The 14,612-nt window shown below is 54.9% G+C and overlaps 1 protein-coding gene across 7 annotated transcripts in view; it reads left to right on the top strand.

Annotated features, from left to right (window-relative positions):
- DMD (dystrophin) overlaps window positions 1–14,612 on the top strand; it is a 660,617-nt gene that overhangs the window by 507,725 nt on the left and 138,280 nt on the right. For all 7 annotated transcript variants that reach the window (XM_039914163.1, XM_039914164.1, XM_039914160.1 and 4 more), the window contains 2 exons: window positions 1,855–2,009; window positions 10,470–10,659. In XM_039914163.1, the coding sequence (XP_039770097.1) occupies window positions 1,855–2,009; window positions 10,470–10,659 (345 nt within the window). The remainder of the gene's footprint in view (window positions 1–1,854; window positions 2,010–10,469; window positions 10,660–14,612) is intronic.

Genomic DNA, 14,612 nt, shown 5'->3' with positions numbered 1-14,612 from the left:
GTCCTGCTGCCTAGATTGTAAGCTCCTCCAAGGCGAGCATGGCATCTTCCGCTCCTAGTCTACTCTCCCGAGGGCTTAGTTCTGTGTTGTGCGCATGGTGGGGGCACCGTAAACGCTACCGATTGGCAGGTTGACGAACCTTCTCCTGGGTGGTCCGACAGGTGTTGAAGAAAGGAAAGGGAGAGGGTCTTGAGCGGGGAGCTGCTTGGCCCATGTCAAGTGTGAGGTTGGGGCGATCCCTGGTTCAGCCGGTTCTGAAGACACTAAACCTAGGCTAACCAATCGATCCATCAGTCATACCGACTGAGCGCTTACTCTGTGGCGGCCCTGTACTGAGTTTTTGGGAGAGTACAATAAACCAGAGTTGTTAGGATCCCTCCCCACGACCGACTTGGAGTCTAGAGGACCCTTCCTGTGGGTTTCTGGAAACAGATGATCCAACTTGACAAATGCCCTGGGCTCCTGCCCCAACTGGCCCAAAGCTGTGCGGACCGAACTGACCGGAGCCAGTCGAGCACCCCGTGCACCTGCCCACACCGCTCCAGAGCTGCGCAGACTGATCCGACCAGAATCGATCGAGTATCCCGGGCAGCGGCCCGAACCGCCTCGGAGAGATCCACTCAGACTGTGAGCCCCGTACAAGACGGGGACGTGTCCGACCTAATTAAATCGTACCTTCCTCGGCACTTAGAACGGTGTTCGGCACATAGAAAGCTCTTCACATACACCATAAAAAATATATTTTTATCGGTGAATATGCAGCTTGGAGATTGTTCCAGTAGGTGGCACAAATTACATACACTACTTACCTACCTACTACAGTTATTTAGGACAACGTGAACTTCTCTCTCGCACTTACTGCGGATGCTGAACGCGCAGTAAATGCTCAGTTGATATAATTGATTGATAAATGATGTAGCGATTTAATCAAGAGGGCAAAAATGGAATGGAGGATGTTTGCCCAAATCCAAGGACGTGCCATGTTTTGAAAAATTAAGATGAACAGGATGTTTTTCCGGTCTATTTTAAGTGCTCAACTATGTGTCAGACGGAGTTCTAAGTGCTGGGGTAGGTACAGGTTAATTCGGTTTGACTCGGTCCTTATCCAGCACGGGGCTCACGGTCCAAGTAGGAGGAAGGACGGGAGAACTGAGGCACAGAGAAGTGAAGCGACTTGCCCAAGGTCACACAGCAAGCGTTTGGCAGAGTCACGATGAGAACACAGGTCCTCCGATTCCCAGGCCTGTGAATGTTTTTAATAGATCTTTCTCTTCCTCGGCGTGAGTTACCAGAATTCACAAATAAGGGGTTTGCACCGCTGACTACCGGCTTAATTTTTAAATAACAAACATTGTTATGATGGCTGGCTCACCGCCCGCCTCCCTCCGAAGTGAGAGGTTTTGTTTTATGGTATTTGTTAAGCGCTTACTATGCGCCAGGCACCGGGCTAAGCACTGAGGTAGATGCAAGGTAGTCAGGTGGGACACAGTCCACGTCCCACATGGGACTCATCGTCCTAATCCCCGTTTATGGATGAGGTAACTGAGGCCCAGAGAAGTGAAGTGACTCGCCCAAGGTCACGCAGAAGACAAGTGGCGGATCCGAGATTAGAACTCAGGTCCTTCCGACTCCCGGGCCCCGTCACTAGTTCGTGCCGGGAGTTGTATTGACTACTCCGATGGCGGTTCCATCTGAGGGGTCTCGGGTCCCCAGAGGGAAAGCCCGACTCGCTTCTCCGTTGAACCCTGGGACGTTCCTGGACCGTTTCTGGCCAGCGAGTCCGGTTCCCAGGGATGGCTGGCGTGCGGCGGCTTTCGGGAATTGGATGCGAATTGTGTTTGTCTCTCTCCCCAGCGACTGGCCGGAGAGCTCCACCGGGGCCAGGCCGGCATGGATGGGGCCAACGATTTAGCCCTCAAACTCCTCCGGGACTATTCCGCTGACGACACGAGGAAAGTGCAGATGATGACGGACACCCTGAACGCCACGTGGACGAGCGTCAGCAAGAGGTATTACTTCATTTCGAATGAGGCAGTAGGTGCCGGGGAGCCGTCCAACGCCATTATCTCTCCTCACCCATGTCCCACTAAGTGCCTCCCAGGTCTCTGTGAAAATTATAACTCACTCATCCCCCAAGCGCCACATTTCACACGAGAGAGTTATTGTCAGATGTCACGGGTAGGATACGGCCTCGCCGCGGAAGCATTCCTGCTCCTTGCAGTCACCTCGTATTGAATGCTTTGGTTTATAATAATAATACTAATTATAATGGCATTTCTTAAGCCCTTACTATGTGCCAAGCACTGGTCTAAGCGCTGGCGTAGAGACAGGGTAATCAGGTCGGACCTAGTCCCCGGCCCACGTGGAGCTCTCAGGCTTATTCCCATTTTACAGATGAGGTACCTGAGGCACAAAGCAGTGAAGCGACTTGCCCAAGGTCACACAGCAGACGAGTGGTAGATCTGGAATCAGAGCCCGTGACCTTCTGACTCCCAGGCCCGGGCTCCATCCACTACGCCGTGCCGCTTTATCCGGATCCAGAAAATGTTGGGATCCACCGCTCGTCCCAGGCCCGGATCTTCTCCTCCTGCCCCGTCCTGGGGGTCCCGGGGTGTCTCATCAGGTCTTGGCCGATGCAGAGAGCCACAGGACCAATAGCCGCAAGATCCGCCGGGCCTCCTCCTCCTTTTCCTGGGGACGGACGCAGCAGCGGCCTCCCCCATCCCTCTCAGCCCCTCCCTGTGGTACTTCCCGGCATTCCCCTTTCGGATTCAGTCGCCGGAAGCAGGGAGCCACACAGGTCACTGCCCTGCCCCTTCTCCATGCCCCGATGAGTTTCCAGAAGGGCCTGTAAAGCTCCTTGATGCCCGGGATCATGTCTACCAACTCTGTTGCGTTGCCCTCTTCCGTGCGCTCGGTTCAGTGCCGGAGCACACAGGAAGCACTCAGTGAATACCGTGGACAGACCGGTAGATGGGCTGATACTAGCTGCCGTCTCTTTCCGTCGGCGCCCCCGAGGCCTCGGAGTCCACGTGACTCCCGGCATATCCGCATCGGCAGCTCGACGGAAGGTCTCATGGGTCACTGAGTGGTATTTATTGCGCACGGCACCCTACAGACCACCTCGATTCCTCTGATCCCTCATGAAAGTTCACGAATCCCGGTCCGAAATGCAGAACTGTGGATTTCGGAGGCGGCCCTGAGCGTGGGCGAGTCGGTGCACAGATTTTTCTCCAGAAAGGGACCGTGCAGCTATTGACTAGAGATCCAAGTCTGCTTGTGAAAGCGGGTAGGAGGGAGGTTAAGATTCCTCAGTGAGGTTGGAATCCGCAGCGTCGACAGTGACGGCAGTGTTTGCCGGACGCCTACTGGACGCCGGCCCTATTCTAGGCCCCGGGGCAACGGGCGCCGGGGTGGGAGACGGCGATCCTTGCTCTCCAGGGGGTCTCCCTCCCCTCGGGGTGGATGGGGGACGGGGATGGCAAACGCTCTGGCCGAGACCCCCCCGTTACAGAACGACAGGGTGGATTTAATAGTGGGTCTCAGTGAATCGAAACCTACTAATGGGTAGATGCGTGAGGCCTGAGGTGGCCGATGGGATGGCCCCGCCAGAAAGGTGGGGAGATGAATTCGGGAGGCCTCCCTGGGGGAGGTGAGTTTTTAGGGTGACTTTGTAACTGTCCTCGAGGGTGGCCGGGGGGCAACAATTTTTACTCTGGAGCCCGCCTCCGTGTCGAGGAACATGGGTGGGAGAGAGGCACCTCCTGGGGGTCTCGGTGGCTTTGGCACGGGCGCATCAACGCCGGGGACCCGGAGTGGGGGCGTGGGGCCGGGAGAGTGGGTTCTGGCTGAGGTAGTGGGAAGAGCGAGCGGGCAGGCGGGCAGATGCCGCCTTGACATGGGGGAAACATTAAGGAGAGCTCCGGTTGCAAACTGTGTGGAAACTTATGATCCAGAGCGTCGCCCCATGAGCTCCCTTATCTTGAAATCATTCCCGTAGAAAAGATTCTGGTGGACAACTCTCGGTGAGAAGGTGACAACAGTTGTAGGTTTGTTTCTCCGCTCTCCTCTCGAGGCGGTGGACGTGCTGTGGGTCTGTGTGCCCTGAGCGGCAATGCCACGGGTGTGTGAGCCGTGGAGTGGGCAAGCGTATGTGTTTGAGTGCTTCCGCTAGCAGTCTATCAATCCCCTGACCAATCTACAAAGCAGTAATCTGTGGATTATCTTTTATGGTATTTGTTAATAAAGGTATTGGTTAAGCGCTTGCTATGTGCCAGGCACCGTAGTAAGCGCTGGGGTAGATAAAAGCCGATCGGGTTGGCCATCGACCCTATCCCCTATGGGGCTGACAGTCTTAATCCCCATTTTGCAGATGAGGTAACTGAGGCACCCAGAAGTTAAATGACTTGCTCAGGGTCACCCAGCATTCAAGAGGCAGAGCAGGGATGAGAATCCAGGTCCTTCTGACTCCCACGCCTGGGCTCTGTCCACTAGGCCACACTATTTCCCTAAGGATGGGATTTAAGAGACAGCGGCCGTTTGGGTGGAGAAACGGAACCACCGCCCCCTTCCCGTCCCTGGTCCGCATCTGGACGGTGTCCGTGGGAGAGAGTTTCCGGTGAGGAGCAGGCCGCAGCCTCCGGCGAATTGGAGCCGGTCGTGCTGTGAGCGGAGCCTTGACGCTTACGACGCTGGCTGTGTCGGGGCAGTCGGGCCTGGGGCCCCACCAGGTACAGGACTGGTGTTGGGACCTCCAGCCGGGGGTGGGCCCAGCTCTCCAGGGCTCGGGCCGGGCTGTGCTCGGGCCTTCCGGGCCCCAGACGGCCAAGGCGGCCACCTGTGGGGGGGGGGACATAATCGTGGGATATCAGATATTAATCAGGGAAGACCTTCACGGCCTGCAACATAGGAAACGTGTCACAGATATTATTTTAAAAAGCCCAAAAAGACCTCCTGAAGGAAGGGTTCTGAGAAGGCCCTTGAAAATAGGGACGGCCAAGGATGTGAAAGGGGCGAGAGCTTCTCGGCAGGTGGCCGGGGATCAGCAAGAGATTGAGGGCGGGAGAGATGACTTGCTCTCTTTATCCCCCCTCCAAACCCTGGGTTGGTCAAAGTTCCCGTCCCACAACTTTAAGCCTCCTTTTACAAAGGAGGTAACTAAGGCACAGAGAAGTGAAGCGAATTGCCCAAGGTCACACAGCAGACATGGGGCCGAGCGGGGGTTAGAATGCAGGTCCTTCCGACTCCCAGGCCCATGCTCTCTCCACTAGGCTGTCCTGCTTTGAACTCCTTTTCGGACCGACGGTTCCTTTTACCTTTTGAACAAAATCTCCTCATATTGTCCACGGGGACGAAATGAGGGAAGAAATTTCCGGGGAAGCAATCAGTAATAGATGGGGAACGTTTAGATCACGATTTCCAATTAACTCTGGCAAGCTAAGTACCAAAACCTCAGGAGAGAAGGGATGAGGAATCTCGTTCGTCTGCTCTGGGGAAAAACGAACCTGCGGATTAGCCTTGAAAATGGCTTCTTGTGTTGTCGCTGGAGCGAGCGCTACCCTGATGTGGGTGCGAATGTGCGCGTGAGTGTCCGTGTGTGTTGGTGTGCGTGTGCACTAGTGTTGTTAGGGCGTCCAGAGGGTAAGGGGCGGGAATTTAACGACGCTCTGGGGTGAGAGAGAGAACAAGGGACCCGATTTAAGGAAGGGCACGGGAAGGAGGAGAAAGTGATGCCTCGTTCGCAGCGGCACTTCGTAGGAGTCAGTGGCCAGGGAAAGGGGTTGTGTCCGGCAGCACTGGTTTCTGCCCTCCCCTGGCCCTCAGCCCAAACAGAGAGAAAGAAGAAAGGAGCCCATTATCATTCTCCCTCTCTGCCGTAGCTCTCTTTCCCCTCTTTATTTCTCTCAGCAGCCCAACATTCGTCATATTTTCCCCACTGTGATTCTGAGACACCCCAAAGGCAGATTTGGCTTAGCTAGTTGTGGTATTTACTTCAAGCTCACTGCATATTAAGCACTTAGCTGAGGGCTGAGCTAGATACGAGCTGAGAGAAGCAGCGTGACCCAGTGGGAAGGACTTAGGCCTGGGAGTCAGAGAACCTGGGTTCTGATTCCGGCTCCACCACTCTACTCTGTGACCTTAATCACTTGGTTTCTCTGTGCCTCATCTGTAAAATGGGGATTAAAGCCGTGAGCCCCATGTGGCTCATGGACTCTGTCCAACCTAAGGATGTTGGATCCCGCCCAGCGCTCTATGCAGTGTCTGGCATGTAGTAAGTGCTTATCAAATACCATCTGAAAAAAGAACAACCCAAAACTCGGGCCCCACAGAGCTGAAAAGAAGGGAATCGTTTCTAGGGGTCATGGAACACTTTGGTCAGAGATTTTTCTGCTTCTTGGTGAAAATCAGACGCCTCGTCCTAGGATATCCTGTGTTTGGGCCGGGCGGGGGGGAGGACCTGTTTGTTGGGCACCCTATGAAGACTCCGTGTGTGCATGTATGTACGTGTGTGCGTGCCCGTGTGCTGCAAGCCAGAGCACTCCCCTTCCCCTGCCTGTGTTGGATATACCCTGTGGTCCTCTTCCTTTCTGGCCCTCCTCCCCACGGTTCCCCCCGTCTCCTTTCCAGAGAAAGAGAGAGAGAGAGAGAAAACCAGAGAGTCTCTGTGTACTCTCTCCCTTCCCCCAGCTTAGCTTATGTCTCCCATCTGCCCACCAGCCATCACCATTTTGATGAAGTGAATGCCTGACTACTTGTTTTGTTTTGCTGTCCGTCTTCCCCTTTTAGGCTGTGAGCCTGTTGTTGGGCAGGGATTGTCTCTATCTGTTGCCGAACTGTACACTCCAAGCGCTTAGCAGAGGGCTCTGCGCACATCAAGCGCTCAATAAATGCGATCGAATGAATGAATCCTGATCCTGCAGGGTGGCGGCAGTGTTCCCTCTCACAGCAGTACCGCTGTGGCGCTACTCATTCAATCCCTGGCGTTCACTTAGCCCTTACTGTGTGCGGAGCACTCTGCTAAGCGCTTGGGAAAGTCCATTGCAACAGAGTGGGTAGACGATATCCCTGTCCCAGGGTAGCGCTCCCGGCCTGCCTCTCGCCCTCTCGGCAAGCAGCTGGCACATTGTGAGGAACGTGGAGCCGTGCGCGGAGTGGGGAGTGGGGACTGCAGGTGGGAGAGGCAGGGCACCGTCCGGGAGGCGGGGGTAGCGGGTCTGGCTGCGGAGGGACGAGGGTGGCCGTTGGAGGTCACGTCCAAAGTCATCCCGGGGCCTGAGGATCTTCTACCTACCCCAGCGCTCAGTACAGGGCTCGGCACGGGATAAGCACTCAACGAATAGCACGGTCATCACTTTAATTACATCCGGGACCCTTCGCGGCCCTGGCCCCGATGATCTTCTGCCTATCCCAGTGCTTAGTACGGGGCTCGGGGCCCCTTCGCAGCCCTGGCCCCGATGATCTTCTGCCCATCCCAGTGCTTAGCACGGGGCTCGGCACGTGATAAGCGCTCCACAGATAGCACGGTCATTACTCGGACCCCGCCTCCGGCCCGGGCTTGTCGTGGCGGGTGTCCGAGGCGCGTGTCGCCTCCATTGAGCGACACGTGGCGTGGGTTGTGAAGGCCTATTGCCCCCCTCTGATTCCGGTCTCCCCAACCACCCCGGGTCCTGCAAAGCCCCTCACCAGGCTTCCCATTCATCACAGCCAAGCGGGAGCCTCCATGGCCGGTCTTTCCCTTCAACCAATAATAATAGTCACCGTTATTATCATTATGGTTTTAGTTGAGCGGTTAGTACGTGCCAAGCACTGTACTAAGCATTGGAGTAGATAGGAGATAAAGGGGTCCCACAAGGGGCTCACAGGCTAAGTAAGAGGGAGCTAGGATATTGACTCTCCATTTTGCAGATGAGGGAACTGAGGCAGAGAAGTTGTGACAGGGCCAAGGCCACACAGCGAACAACTGAAGTTGTGACACGCCCAAGACCACACAGGGAACAACTGACAGAGTCAGAATTAGAATCCGGGTCCTCTGACTCCCGGGTCCATGTGCTTTCCAGGAGGCCACTCCTGCTTCTCAGCGTGTGGAATTTAAAAATGAAAACGACATAGGTACCCTCGGGGGAGAAAGCAGGAAGTTTGGCTCACCTTTTCATGGTGATGTTAGATCAGAAGGCAGGGATTGTGGGGGAGGAAGGGGCAGGAACAGCCCCTGACAACGGGGAATTTCCCAACCATTATATTCCCGGGATCACCCGGGCAACGCTCCCTCGGGCCACCGTGGGCGGAGTTCCAAGCTTCCATGGGTTTACGTGGAATAACCCATGAGAACATCAACCCTCTGCTTGTTCACGGTAATCGTTTTTACTCTGTGCCGAGCGCAGAACACGATCATCAGGTCATATGCAGTTCCTGTCCCACCTGGATCTCACGGTCTGAGGACGAGGGAGAACAGGTATCAAATCCCCATTTTGCAGATGAGGAGGCCGAGGCCCAGAGAAGGGAAACGACTCAACCAAGGTCACCCAGCAGGCAGGTGGCGGGACCTGGGATTAGGGTCCCTGAGTAAGCGCCGGGGTAGGCACAAGATAAACCGGTTTGGGCACGGTCCCTGCCCTAACTGGGACTCAAGGTCAAAGTAAGAGGTGAAACAGGCCTTGAATCTCTATTTTATAGTGTCAGAAACTGAGGCCCAGAGACCTTCGGTAATTTACTTCAGGTCACACGGCAGACGAGTGCCGGAGCCGGGATTAGAATACAAGTCCTTTGACTCCTAGGTCTGGGCTCTGTGCACTTGTACTCTCTAAGGCATCTAGGAGGTGCCCAGTAAACACTCGTGACGGTGATGACATTTAGTACGGCCCTCTGTACCCATCGACCGCTGGACTTGAAGCATTTCATTTTATCCCCTTCTGGGAGGGGATAATCCTAATCCTTCCCCTTGGCAGTGGAGCACTGGCACATTGCCCCTTCTTGAAATAGCTAGGGCCACCCTTGAGCTAGGCCAAGGTCCAGACAGGCTACTGGGCGGCTGGCTGCCGGGGGGCGAGCAGTGAGCCGAAACACCCTAGCCCTGAGCCATAGGGTTCTCCGGAGCGGAGATCGTGGCTCTCGGTCGATCTCCCTCCCAACGATCCCGTACGGTGGTCTGCCTTTTGTAAACGCCGTCCATGGATCTATCAGTCGGTTTTGAAAATGGCCTCTTCGTCGGGCAACTTGTTACAGCCGCATTTTCGAGTGGTGCATTCAGTTTGATGCCAGAAGTGCGTGTGTCCTAACAGTGGGGGCAAAAGACCATTGCTTAGGACGCTAGTTTCCCCCTGGGGATGGGGTTTTTCTCCCCCTTGGGTCTTCTACCTGTGGAGTTAATTCACACTTTGCTTTAGATCCAAGATGTTGCTGTTCTTAGGAAGATGCAGAGAAATGTTTGAGAAGGGCTGTTTGTATTTACGGTGAACGAAAATCCTCCGAGAAACCGAGGCGCTTCTTTTTCCCTGGAAACTGTGTTGACTCGAGTAGACCCCGTATAATTCTGGCTTTAGCCCTATGACCCCAAAGCCGTGTAGTCTCATCATCAGTCACTTCTATCTCTTGAGCGCTTACTTTGTGCAGAGCGCCATTCAAACCGCTCGTGAGAGTGCAGTATAACGATGTAACAGATACATTCCCTGCCCACAGCGAGCTCATTAGGGCTCCCTGACCCTAAACCTATGTAGATTCAGCGTCTCCAGCGGAACCGTAGTGCCCGCCCTCTGACCCCGTGATCCCTGTGAGTTAGTTTCTGAGAACTGGATAGAAAGTCACCAATCCAAGACCATCGAACCCAGGCCGCAGCAAATCCTGAAGGGGCAGCGGACAGAATTGAAGTGGCGGAAAAGCAGCGCGGCCTAGTGGGGAGAGCCCAGGCTTGGGAGTCAGAAGGACCTGAGTTCTAATGCCCGTTCCGCCACTCCACTGCTGCGTGACCATGGACAAGTCGCTTCACGTCTCTGTACCTCAGTTACCTCATCTATAAAATGGGGATTAAGACCGTGCGCCCTACGTGGGGCAGGGAATGTCCCCAGAACGATCAATTTATATCTACCCTGTGGTTAGTAGAGTGCCTGGAGCACAGTAAGTGTTACCAAATACCAATTAAAAAAAAAAAAGGAAGAAACGTGTCCGACATGGGCACGTGAAAGATTTTCAGAAGAAATGTCCAAGTTCATTTTAGTTTTGTAGGGGAAATGGAGTCTTTGTATCCCAGCACGGGTAATCGACTCCTGCTGACGAGGGGACAACTGGGCCTGCAACCTGGCCCGGGCCAAGGGGACGGAGCACCCGTTCGCGTGGCCACTATTGTCTGTGGTCTCGGAATCTGTGCATCATCTCCCCGCACGGGCCCTTGGCCCTGCCCTCCCACGCCCTCCCCGGGCCCTCGCCCCCGGCCCATCTCAGACAGGCCCAGCGTCTGAGTCTCTGTTCTTGCCCAGGCTGAGCGAGCGGGAGGCCGATCTGGAAGCAGCCCAACGGCTGCTGCAGCGGTTTCCCCTGGACCTGGAAGCCTTCCTGGCCTGCCTGGCGGAAGCGGAGACCACGGCCAACATCCTGCAGGATGCCTCCCACGAGGATCGGACGCTGGAGGACCCCCAGGCCGCGGCGCAGCTCCGGAGACAGTGGCAGGTGAGCGGCTGGGTGGGCGGGATTGCGGTCGGCCTCGCCCCCGGGGGGAAGACTTGGGTTCGGATGCGAACGGATGTCGGCCCCGGAAACACGGTCGGCTCACGGAAACGCGCCCGCGTGTCTGGGTCCACGCCTCGGTCCGTCCGAGAGCGCCGGTGCAGACAAGAGGGGCATGGTGCAAACCGGAGGCCTTCCGCAAAGGGAAACGTTACATAAGTGAATAGATGGCAGCCTGGACCGTTGAAAGGAAGAGCTTCACGTTCTCCGGAGCCCTTAGCGCTTGGCTTTAGATTGCAAACGTGTTGGTCACCTGCGTCCGTGTCGCTGCCAGCTTGATTGGGCAGATGTTGTTTCTTTCAGAATTTATAGTGATTCTCTGGCCTCTTGGGCTTCATTTGCCTAATATCTGGGTGATCGAAGGAAAGCGAGAGAGCTCAGTCGGACAGCGACAGACCGTACGCTCGATTCCGTTCGTTCCCGGCACAGTGGATGGAGCACGGATCGAGAGTCAGAAGTTCATGGGTTCTAATCCTGGCCCTGCCACTTGTCTACCTTGTGGCTTTGGGCAAGTCACTTAACTTCTCTGGGCCTCGATTACCTTACCCGTAAAATGGGGATTGAGACTGAGAGCCCCATGCGGGACAGGGGCTGGGTCCGAACCAAATGACTCGTATCCACCCCAGTGCTTAATACAGTCCATATTAAGTACCGTATGTAGTAAGTGCTTAACGAATACCAAAATCATTATTATTTTTATTTATCTTGTTATTTATTGAGCACTTACTGTGTGCAGAGCGCTGTAATAAGCGACTGGAAAAGAACAGAATAACCGAGTTGGCGGACACATTCCCACAGTGAACTTCCAGTCTCAATCCAACGGTAGTTTTTCTGGAGCGTGTAGGAAGAGGAAGTGTACTCAGCGTTTGGGAGAGTACAGTGCTACAGAACTGATAAACACGTTCCCCGTCCACAGTTAGTTTACAGTGTAGAGGACCAGCTTACGGTCTAGAGATTTCCCACGTGACGACCAACCCTCCCCCCCCCCCCCGTCCCAGCTCTCGAAGGGGGAGCTGACGGCTCGGGGCCGATCACCTCGTCGTCGATCCCGCCTGCCAAAGGCTCCCACTCCCCCCCTTTCTCCCAGATGGCTCTCGGCTTGCCACCGGGGGTGTCGGAGCCTGTATCCGCTGCTCTCCGGACGGCAGGAGCCCTTTGTGGTTTTCTCTCCCCCTTTGATTTTCTGTCCCGTCGGTCCGCTTTCTTAAAGCGACTCCGTCAAGGGTGAGACCCAGGGAATTATGGGAAAGGGAGGGAGAAAAGCAGGGTTTGATTAAAAGGAAAAACCTCCGTCCCCCACTTTGTTCTCCTGCCTCCGCTCTTTGTTGTCCCCCTCTTCTTCAGACCTATAGTGTCTATTAAGCACTTCTTCCGTGCCACCTAGTGTGCTGAGTGCCACGATGGGAACAAGAAACAGAGATCGACTAGGGTCTCTGCCCCTCATGTGGCTTCCTGTCTGAGTTGTCTTCCCTCTGTCCCCTGCCCCGTCGTTCTGTTTCTCTCCGTCCCCGCCCCCTGCCTTTTTCTCCACTCGTCTCTTTTCCCCTGCCCTTTCTGCTCTGTTTTCCCACCTCCTGGAGTTCCCCCCTCTCCCCTCCCCGGCCCTTCTCTGTTGCCCCGTATCCGGTCATTTTGGTGGCCTCCACTCCATTCTACCCTGGCCTCTCCATCCCACGGAACCAGCAATGAATTGTCCTCCCTGATGGAGGGAAACCGCTTATCAGCAGCTTATTATTGCACAAGAGCCCCCATCAAGATAGCACAAAGGCACTATTGTCGACCCCCCCCCGCCCCCCAGCCCCCACGCCCGCATCTCTGCCGGCTCTAACCCACCCTTCTTCTACCGATTATTTTCTGACATTTCATGAACCCTCGTTCTGTCGTTCGGGGGGGAGTGGGGGCTGAGGTCGCGGTGGCCCGATCCCAGCTCCTCGTTCAGCGGCCTTGCCCGAAATCCAAAAGTGAGCCGAGCCCTAGCGGGCCTCGGGACCCGCTGCCTCGGGGATTATCAGAAAGACTTTATAAGGAAATCAACGCTTCGGCCCGTTCTCTCTCATCTCCACGCGATTTTGACCGGCAAAAATCACCGGCCCTTGTGACCTCAAGGGCCGAGCGTAGCCGGGTGTCCGTTCCTGGCTGGAATGGGCCGACGGCGGCCCGCTACTCTGGTCTGGGGCGGGACCAGTGACACGTGTGTCGTAGAGACGTTGATCGGGGGCAACCCACCCACCCCGCACCGCTGCCGTGTCATCTCCTCAAACCCGGCAGATTAAGACCTACGCGTTGACCCATTAATAAAGCCTCAACCCTTCCGTGTTGCCCACGGCCGGCTCGTGTAGCGGGGCCGCCTAACGGAGTATGTCCCTAGGCCTACCCGTCTGTCCGTCTGTCTCGATGAGGCCAGGCTCTGAGTCTCGCTTACTCATATTCATTCATTCGATCGTATTTACTGAGCGTTTCCCGTGTGCAGAGCGCTTAAAGTGGGTTGGTTCTCGGGGAAAACGTCTGTTCGTTTCTGGAGAATAGAAGATGTTCTCTTTTTCTTTCGGTAGAGTGGCTCGATCATTTCCAGATGGCCAGCCTGACGCCTGGGTACTATTTGGCTCGGTGGAAAGAGCTCGGGCTTGGGAGTCAGAGGTCATGGGTTCGGATTCCGACGCTGCCACTCGTCAGCTGTGTGACTGTGGGCAAGTCACTTAACCTCTCTGGGCCTCAGTTCCCTCATCTGTAAAATGGGGATTAAGACTGTGAGCCTCACGTGGGACGACCTGATGACCCTGTATCTACCCCAGCGCTTAGAACAGTGCTCTGCACGTAGTAAGCACTTAACAAATGCCAACATTATTATTACTGTTATTATTATTTGCCAAAAGGATATGATCAGAATGAGTTTGTAAGTAATATGGGGAGGGAGGGCGGTGCTTCTGACCCCACACTGAAGAGCAACGTACCCTCAGGATGAAAGATCTCAGGGAGGGAGGGAAGATCTCATGAGGAGCGGCATGGCGTCGTGGATAGAGCACAGGGCTGGGAGTCAGAAGGTCATGGGATCTAATCCTGATATGCCACTTGTCTGCTGTGTGACCTTAGGAAAGTTTTGTTGCATCTCTGGGCCTCAGTCCCCTCATCTGGAAAATGGGGATTGAGATTGGGAGCCTCAGATGGGACAGGGGACTGTGCCCAACTCAATTTGCTTGCGTCCACCCCAGTGCATAGTACGGCGCCTGGCACATAGTAAGCGGTTAACAAATACCCTAATGATTATTCTTTCTGTTATGGAGGGTGATTCTTGGCTCTTAAGTGCATTCAGCGGGGCCCTCGCTCCTGGTGGAATAACGTTGCTATTTGTTAAGCACTTAGTATGTGCAGAGCGCTGTTCCAAGCGCTGGGGTAGATACAGGTAATCAGGTTGTCCCACCTGAGGCTCACAGTCTTAATCCCCATTTTACAGATGAGGGAACCGAGGCCCAGAGAAGTGAAGTGACTTGCCCAAGATCACACAGCTGACGAGTGGCAGAGCCGGGATTCGAACCCATGACCTCTGGCTCCCAAGCCCGGGCTCTTTCCACTAAGCCAGGATGCTTCTCAATGGAATGTGTGCCTTGTGGATGTGACTGTCTCACGGTGTCTTGAGGTCTGAGCGGAGGATAATGGGAAAATGTCCCCCAGGAAACTACCAGCAGAGAAGAAAAATGGAGAGAATTAACATTACATAGGCCAGAAAAGGGACGGTGATGTGAAGAGCCTTTTTTAATTATATATAGTTGTCCTTAGTCCTCAAAAAAATACACCGATCGATCAGTCGTACTTATCGAGCAGTTACTGGGTGCAGAGCACCATACCGAGCGTTTGGGAGAGGCGAATCCAACAGGATTAGTGGACGCGTTCCCTGCCCG

The sequence above is a fragment of the Ornithorhynchus anatinus genome, chromosome 15, assembly GCF_004115215.2.
Source record: "Ornithorhynchus anatinus isolate Pmale09 chromosome 15, mOrnAna1.pri.v4, whole genome shotgun sequence".
In the NCBI taxonomy this organism is placed as follows: domain Eukaryota; kingdom Metazoa; phylum Chordata; class Mammalia; order Monotremata; family Ornithorhynchidae; genus Ornithorhynchus; species Ornithorhynchus anatinus.
This window is presented reverse-complemented; position numbering and strand designations above follow the sequence as displayed.